Here is an 8,717-nt window from a genome sequence, read left to right as displayed (position 1 = left end):
AACACAATAGTGCCTGTTAGATATTAGGTGGTACCCCTCCACCGTTGCCATAGTGACAACACAGAAAGCAGCGCTCTCTAGGGAGAGTAAACTAGAGAGGGAAAAGAGATTGACAAACGGAATAGAACTAGATTGGCAAATGGAATAGAAAGGGGAGAGAGTCAGTCGAAAAGAGTTAAGCGAGAAAGGCAGTACTTTCTTTTGAGTATGCAGATATACCTTTACGAATAAAAGGAATACTTCAAAAATCTGCTGCGAATACTCGTTTCACTTATTTCGATTCATTACAGTGCCCATAATTTACTATTTTATTCAGCTGCATTTTCAGCACTTTTCCGCAATTTTAACAAGGTTTTTCTTGAAACAAAGCATGCTTGAAGTTTGAACGAGTACTCGTTTGATTCGAGTGAATTCGTTTTACGCAATAGAGCGTACTCGAATTAAACGAGTACTCGTTTGATTCGAGTGAACTCGTTTTATACAATAGGGCACACTCGAATTAAACGAGTACTCGTTTGATTCGAGGAATTCGTTTTACACAATAGGGCGTACTCGAATTAAACGAGTACTCGTTTGATTCGAGTGAACTCGTTTTACACAATAGGGTGCACTCGAATTAAACGAGTACTCGTTTGATTCGAGTGAACTCGTTTTACACAATAGGGCGCACTCGAATTATACGAGTAGTCGTTTGATTCGAGTGAACTCGTTTTACACAATAGGGTGCACTCGAATTAAACGAGTACTCATTCATTTACACATTTGTATACGGTATTTTTAGTTGAGTTTGGAAATTCAAGACTTTCGCGGTTTTTCTCCAGCCTAATCGAGTTTTAATAATGAGTGTGCAGATATTTTTTCGCCCTTCGCGTTCGATCGACGATAACTTTTGAAGGCGTAGAACAATTTTGGAAGAATTTTACCACTTAATAAACAGACAACTACCATTAAAATGCTGTCAACAGAATTGCAAAGAGATCACTAGAAGCGCTGCAGTGATAACAAACGTGTGTCCAGATTCTAAATAGATGGGGTGTCGACTGTGGTCGTCGGGTGCAACGTTTTTTGTTTATAGCGGGCATAAAATGCAAAGGTTTTATAGCGGGCTTTTTTTTTTTTTTTTTTTAATTTTACAAGCATAGTGGAATACATTATGTACGAACCTGGCAAAGACACCAGGAACAGTGTGGGACTCCCACCCACTAAACCACTCGCTTGGTTCCTGTTACCTCCCCTTCGCGGCTTTCCTCTTTCGAGATTACACACAAAGGAGAAGCAGTGCCAAGGCACTTGCACCAAGAAACAACCGTCTAAATCGACTTCTTTGGAATGATGATCCAAACCACCTCGGCTTCGGCCTAGGCCTATCCCCTCTCCCCATAGGGCCTCAAGATCGGCGCGGGGTGCCGAGTGTCCCTGATGGTCGTCCTAGGAACAATCATCTTCCTACCCTTGTGGTACCAAGTTGTGGTCGTTGACAGTCCGGTGTCTTTGGAGTTCCCGCCACTCCAAGCACAGTCGCGTCATGATATGACCCACGCACCCACTTACCGCATCAAACGCCTCCTGGTTTCCGCACATCAGCGCCACGATGTTCTCCGGTCGGACCTCCTCCCTTGAGATCCCCCGTAGCGTGGCCCTGGCTTCGTCGAACCTGGGGCAGTGGAACAAGACGTGCTCCGGAGACTCCACGACCTCCACGCAAGCAGGGCACAGTGGCGAGGAGGCTCGCCCTATACGGTGGAGATATTCCCGGAAATAACCATGTCCCGTGAGGAACTGGGTTAGATGGAAGTTTAGCTCCCCGTAGCCGCGCGATGTCCAGCATTCGATGACCGGGATCAGACGGTGCGTCCATCGTCCGCGCGCATCATTCTCCCACTCACGCTGCCAGCGCTCCATCGTCCTGCGCCTCGCGTCCGCGCGAATGCCCGCCCTTCCGCGGCCCGCGTAGCATTCCCTATCCTCCTCGACGAGGATCCCAACTGGGATCATGCCGGTTATCACACACACAGCCGCCAATGACACGGTGCTGAAGGACCCTGCCACCCGAATCGCAGTGAGTCGGTGGACCTGGTTTAGCAAAACCAGGTTGCTTTGTACCGTCAGCGCCCTAGCCCAAGCAGGACCCGCGTAGCGCAATACGGATGATATCACACCAGCAAGCAGTCTCCTCTTGCTACTACTCAGGCCCGAGGTCCTGCACATTATGCTCGAAAGAGCGTGGAGGGCCTTCTTCGCCTTACTGGTGGCGTATTCTACATGGCTTCCGAAGCTGAGCCTGTAGTCGACCATCACGCCAAGATACCTGATCGCTTCCTGAGACTGAACCACGTGGCTACCAATCGTGATCGATGCCACTTGGACTTCCTGCAGGTTGCTGACAAGGATCATCTCGGTTTTGTGGTGAGCAACTTCCAGTCCTACCCCGGCCATCCACGTTTCCACCGCTTCGATAGATCGCTCCGCATTAACAATCACCTCATTCAGGCTCTGGCCACTGACCGTCAGGACCATATCATCGGCAAAGCCAACGACCAAAGTCCCGACTGGCAGCCTCAGCCGCAGGACCCCATCAAACATCACGTTCCAGAGTGTTGGCCCTAGAACGGATCCTTGGGGAACGCCAGCCGTAAGCTGCACTTCCTGTGGACCTGATTCGGTGTCATACAGCAAGACCCGATTATCGAAGTAGCTACCCAGGATACGGCAAAGGTAATCGGGTACCCTCATACCATGCAGCGCCCGGGCGATAGCCAACCAGCTGGCGTTGTTGAAAGCGTTCTTCACGTCAATCGTAACAACAGCACAGAACCGCTCACCTGAACGTCTTTGAATACGTGCCCTGTTTGCAGATGCAACAACCATTCGAATCGCGTCGACGGTAGACTTCCCATGCCTAAAGCCGAACTGTCTATCAGACAGGCCATTGGATCCCTCGGTGAACGTCGTCAGCCTGTTAAGGATCAGGCGCTCAAGGAGTTTGCCCATGGTATCTAACAGGCAGATCGGTCTATAGGATGAGGCGTCCCCTGGGTTCCTACCGGGTTTTGGCAAAAGCAAAAGCTTCTGACGTTTCCAGCGGTCCGGAAATACGCACTCCTCCAGGCACTTTTGAAGCGCCTTCCGAAACATAGCGGGCTAAAGCGGGTTTATAGTGAAAAATACGGAATAAAGTGCGCGGGCTTTCTTCGTATCTGTTATCATCTTAGTGCCAAACCGATCGGAGGAAGCACGCTTTTTTAGCCTGCTCAGCGACGCACGTTTAAAATTGGTTTCCCCCTTTTTTTGCCTAGATCCGAAATCTCGCCGCCGTGGCACCGGCGATATGGGGCTTTAGTAAATTAATTATGGGCCAATAGTCGGTTAATTAAGGGCTCTTTTGTGTAAAACGAATTCTCTCGAATCCAACGCTTACAACCTCCACAAACCATCTTCTCGAGCGTTTTGGATACAACACAATATGAGCTAATTCCTCTTCTTTGGTTAATTCCTCTCTGGAGCCATCTGAAGGTACCACCGGCGTTTATTCGCGACCGATTACGCCGCGCCAGTCAGAAACGTTTGCCGAAGCAACGTGTGGGGTATCGCCGAGGAGCTGGAAGAGACTCTTGCCCTGTGAGACCACGCGCCGTGGACACCTCACGATGACTCTGGACGAAATGGCCTGTCGAGTGCTGATTCGGTGTCTTACAAGGGCTACCACGGGTGGGGCCCAGAGCAAGATCAACTCGGATTCGGATGAGCTGTAATTCGTAGCGGTCTCAAGACAAACGCGAATGGTTACGTGATGAGTACAAACTTCCAACTCCCATTTATTAAGGTCTATCTTAGCCTATTTATACTCTAAAGTTCTAAGTGGAAAAGCTACCCCTCTCACCCCCTTCGCTCCCGAGTCTCAACTGCTGACTCCACAAACCAAACAGACACCGATGTTTATCCGCTGCTTCCGGGATCGACCGAGGATGCTTTGGGTTGCTCTGTTTGTATGACCCACATACAAACAGCTGAATTGCAAGTTCCGCACTTGCTGAATGAGGTCATTGCTGCGACCTCGTTATCGTTGTGACATCGCGTCATCAGGGCGCATTGGCAGCGACATGTTGCGCATGTTGTCTTCTTGTCATGTCACATCGTCGTCGCGTCGCATCAGTCATCGGCTGCGCAGGTAACTCCGATGTCGTGTTGTGCTGCGATGGCCAAGGGCTCCAAGGGCTATGCAGTTGCATACTTCTAGGCATACGAAGAAGCGTCAAGACTCGAGAACGCGAGACGGGGCGCTTCAGTGTGATTTATTCCTAACCATTTTCTTCTTTATATACTAAGATTTTCTCATAATGTGTCTGCGTTATCGACTTAAAATGAGGGTTTATTTTTGCTCAACTGTAGAAATAGTTTTTATTGTTCAAAACTGGCCGGCATGTCGCAGTTTGGGCACCACTGGGCGTTCCGTGGTGAGCATGAAAAAGGTGTAAAATTCTCGACACGGCTGTGGTTGTGAACTCGTACCGAGACATGCTCACACACACTTTTTCGCACCACTTCGGTGGGCACTCAAACACGAACGCCCAGATCGGAGATCGGCCTTTTGCACGGGAAAATGAATCGAGCAGCTTTTAATCGGCCAAATTCGTTGAGAATCGGCCAAATCGTCGACAATCGGCCTTTTTTTCGGCCAAATCGTTGAGAATCGGCCTTTTTTTTCGGCAAAATAAATCGAGCAGTTGCAGGGGAAGGACGTGCGTCCGTTGCTCTTCGCTGAAACGTGCGTTCCGTGGTGATAATTAAGAAATCCGCGGTAAGTGATCTCGTGTGTGGAAATGGTGTTCCCCAGTTTGTGATAAACTTGCCCGGAAAAGGTAGAAAAGGTAGAAAAGGGAGTTTCCCCGCGTTTGTTGTCACATTCCACCCCCGCAGTGATCCCCCGCACCATCCCCCTGGGCGAACTCGTGGTACGGGCACAGGTCTTTCGGCGTGGTGGTGCCCTGTGTCCGCGCGTATTGTTGTGTGCGTGTGTGTCTGCCCAAAACGATAGCGTGGAACACCTGCCCTTACGAGTGTGTGCGTGCTGCTTTGTTTTGTTGTTTTTGTTGTTGCTGCTGCATGTGGCGCTAGGGCAAGTGAAATCGCCTCAACCGCGGAATTTAAATTTCCTCCTCTCGGGCGCCGTTTTGCGATACGTGCGATATCTGCGATATCTGTGGTTCCGAGGAAAGGAAAGGTGCGTTGCTGATCTCAGCGAGAAGCAGCTTACTAGTCTAATGACGACATCCGCGAGTCTAGATCAGCCAGCTTACTTTCTATTTTGCACCTCTTTTTACTGGATGTGGAGTGTGCTTGAGGATGCTGCGTGTGGGCCTGTGCGTCCGAATTCCAATGGACTTCCGGTATCTAGACACGGAAGACCGCGGCCAGCAAGAACCTGTAGTGGCGACTCTCTTGGTGCTCTCGGGGAGCGAAGGGTTGCCCGCCGGCAGCCAAACAAATATCCTCTGCACGAGATGCTGTTGGATGGTCCGGAAAAGCGTGACGATGACGCCTCTCCGGAAAATGCTCATGTTCTCTCTCTCTTTCGCTTGATCCGATGGTCTTAATGAAGCGAAAAACCGAGTGTTTGGCTCCTGCCAGCGATCTGATTTTCCCGCTCCCAAACTCCAACTTTTCCACAGAATGCGTCCCTTCCTTACAATGCGAGAGAACAAAGAGGAATCCTCGTGTCGGTGCATGAATTGGAAAAGGTGGTCCGGTATCGACGGGGGGTCGCCCTTCCGGCGGTCCGCTTCTTGAGATTAAAACTGCGAGGCGCTCCTCAAACAAGGGTAGAAAGTGGAGAAACGTAAGAGTATCCTTCGAGCGGCACGAGGGAAAGGCTTCATTCATAAACGAGCCACCCCAAGCAGGGATGTCCGCAACGACATTATTCGGGTGCGTCACACACTGCGCCGGTTCGGGTCGCTAAATAATAGATGAAAAGTGCGTAAAATCTCAGACCTCGTCTGGCAATGGAAATGGGCGCTAGAAAATAAGGTGATGAAGCGCTAAGAATGCGCGAAACGGCTCCCTGGAAGGTGCTGTTGCATTGCGATTGTGAATAGAATGTGGACGAGCTTCATTTCCTGTCTGAACCACTCGTTTCCGGGATTACAGAGCGATGAAGAAACGAAAGAGAAGAAGAATAGGAACAAAGACGGGATCCCGCCTCGCCAGAAGGTGCAGCAGTGTGATTTATGAATGTTGTTCACTTTCAAGTGCGTCCACAGGCAGCAACCCCCGCCGAACGAGCCGAAAAAAGATTTCCTTTTCGAAACATTTTCCCTCTTTTCCCGCGGGACCAACGGCAGCATGCCGCGTGTGTGTCCATATTGATTCTCAGTTCTTTGATGATTTTCCTTCTCCTACCCTAGTTGCGTCGTCGTGCTTGTGTTGTTTTTCTTTCTGTCCCGCTGTTCCGGGATCGGTTCCTGGTCACAAATGTGCGTTTCACGTCGGCTGCCACCAGCAGCATCGGTAGCAGCAGTAGCAGCGGATGCAACCGGACGCCAGCTTCGTTCGTGGTCGTTGCTAGCAAGCTAACCGCACCGGTTGCCGTTGTTGAGTGTTCCTCCTAGCAAGCAGCTCTGGCTGGCTGCTGCTGCCGCCCCCTGTATCCGGGAAACCATTGACGGGATCCTGCTTCGTTGCCAAGGGTTTCCACCCATCCGCTATACCACACATCACCGGGGGTGTGTTTCTGTCGTGAATCTGTCTCCGTGGCCGCTCATAATCGTGTAGCAGTGGAAATTTGTGATAGTGACTGGTGCTCTGTGCATGCGTGCCAGTGTAGCTGCGAAGCATAGAGGAAGTAGAAGGAAAAAGGAGAAGAAGAAAGAGAAGCAGCAAAAGGAAAAATCATCCTCTACGCGAAGAAGCGTCTGGTGTAGTGCGGCGGAAGTGCCAAAAATAAATTTCTCTAAAACAGAGAAGTGTCGAGAGGAAAGTGTGGTATAGAAAGAAAGAGCAAGAGAGCAGGCAAGTGTGTATCTTCGTGTATGTGGAAAAAAGGGAAACCTCGGTGGCACGCACCCGGTTTCTTGCGACTAAATCCTCGACAACAGCAACATCATCATCATCAGCAGCGACTGCAATCGAAACCGAAATTCATTTCCCTCCCATCCATTAGTTCATATACTACCTGGCGGTGCTCGAGTGTCGGAGTCTGTGCTGTGAATCGAATTAGTGTGCTAGCGGCGCATCCATCTGTTTGTGCGCACATGTAAACACAATACAGACGACGATGGCCCAGCGTAGAACGCCGAGCCGTAGCAGGACGCCAGTGGCGGTGCAACGAGATCACCGACAACATATCAAGCATAAACACCAGCACCTTTCCGGGTGCCACGTTGCCATGACAGCATCGAATGGTGGACGATCTTGCCGGCGTCCGGCAGTCGCCAGCATCATGCTTCCATCGTTTGCCTCGCGCCGGAATCTTCTGGCACTCCTCTCAACACTTCTCATCCTGCAGCTGGTACAGGTAAGTCTTCAGCAATGATCAGAATCTCGCCCACTATCTGGCTTAAACCGGAAACGGTTCAATACTCTCGATCGCTCGATGGAGGTGAGCGATCTTGTTTACCGGCAGCGTACAGGGACGCTAGGCAGTATAAACAATTGCCCAACAACTATTCTTAGGTTTCCTGATGATGGAGCTACTATCCCCATCCGCGATGTGCGTGTGGCTTGTGTTTTTCTTTGGGGATGATCCAGCATAATTACCTTCGCTTTCCTCTAATCAAATGCAACCCATAAAGTACGTACGTAATGTACGGTGTTAAACTACAAGCCAACGAAACGCGATCATACAAGGGATCGATCGATTTCAAGGCGAGCCCTGACTCACCATCTGTTGGGTTTCACTTTCAAACTGCCGCTGCGGCTAACGGAGGAAACCCGAAACAAACGGATTAATTTCTTCTCCAGTACAGCCAAGGCTTTTAATTCCAGCAACCATTGCACCGAAACCGAAACCGAATGAAACGAACGAGAGATCGTAAAAGTAAAAGTGCAATTCCCGGTTTTTTCCGATGGCCGTGGCCATCAAGCCTCCGCGTATGCCCGCGTATCGCGCCGGGGGAGAGTGCAGCTTATCTGGGGCTCACCAGGTGCTGCCACCGTCCTTGCATGACATTGGTGTCATAAAAATGGTATCATCTGCTGGCCGGTGTATCGTCGTTATCGCGCGATACGCGAATGCCTCCGTCGATCCGCCGTAGTAGGGGACATAAATCTCGTGAAAGTATGCTTACGCGCCTTCGTTTACCTTTTTTACCAGCTTTACTTCGTTTACCTTTTTGTTTTGGCGATTGTGCAATCGTTATCATCTTTGGCTGATAAGGATGTTAAGTCACATTCACTCACTCGGCGTCATCTCCATGAATGAAGGTGACTTCATGAACAATATAACGGTTGGAGTGTCTGCACAGGTGTGCTACCCACTCAATTACACGAAAGTGATGGATTCTTTATGAGATAGAAAGGAACACTGTTTGCTCAATTGCTTGCTTTTACGAGCGGACAAGCATCAGGTGGACTGCTCTTATCAACAGAGTTTTAGAGTTATTTCTTTCGTTTATGTTCACGAATATCACGTCCATACTTTTGTGGTTCAAATGGTGTTCACGTCTTACAGATGTGGTGAAAGGGCATCATTATGGCGCTATGTTGCAGCATTTATAACT

At 49.8% G+C, this 8,717-nt stretch overlaps 1 protein-coding gene across 11 annotated transcripts in view; it reads left to right on the top strand.

The window, feature by feature from the left end:
- The first annotated feature begins 4,624 nt into the window (after window positions 1-4,624).
- LOC125950006 (tyrosine-protein phosphatase 10D) overlaps window positions 4,625-8,717 on the top strand; it is a 44,228-nt gene continuing 40,135 nt past the window's right edge. For 8 of the 11 annotated variants that reach the window (XM_049677554.1, XM_049677553.1, XM_049677552.1 and 5 more), the window contains exons 1-2: window positions 4,625-4,798; window positions 6,405-7,513. In XM_049677554.1, coding sequence (XP_049533511.1) covers window positions 7,274-7,513 — 240 coding nt within the window. In that variant the 5' untranslated portion in view covers window positions 4,625-4,798; window positions 6,405-7,273. Of the gene's footprint in view, window positions 4,869-6,404; window positions 7,514-8,717 lie in introns of all 11 variants that reach the window. The other 3 variants (XM_049677547.1, XM_049677546.1, XM_049677544.1) reach the window with 3 other exon arrangements.

The sequence above is a fragment of the Anopheles darlingi genome, chromosome 2 (genome assembly GCF_943734745.1).
Source record: "Anopheles darlingi chromosome 2, idAnoDarlMG_H_01, whole genome shotgun sequence".
In the NCBI taxonomy this organism is placed as follows: Eukaryota; Metazoa; Arthropoda; class Insecta; order Diptera; family Culicidae; genus Anopheles; species Anopheles darlingi.
This window is presented reverse-complemented; position numbering and strand designations above follow the sequence as displayed.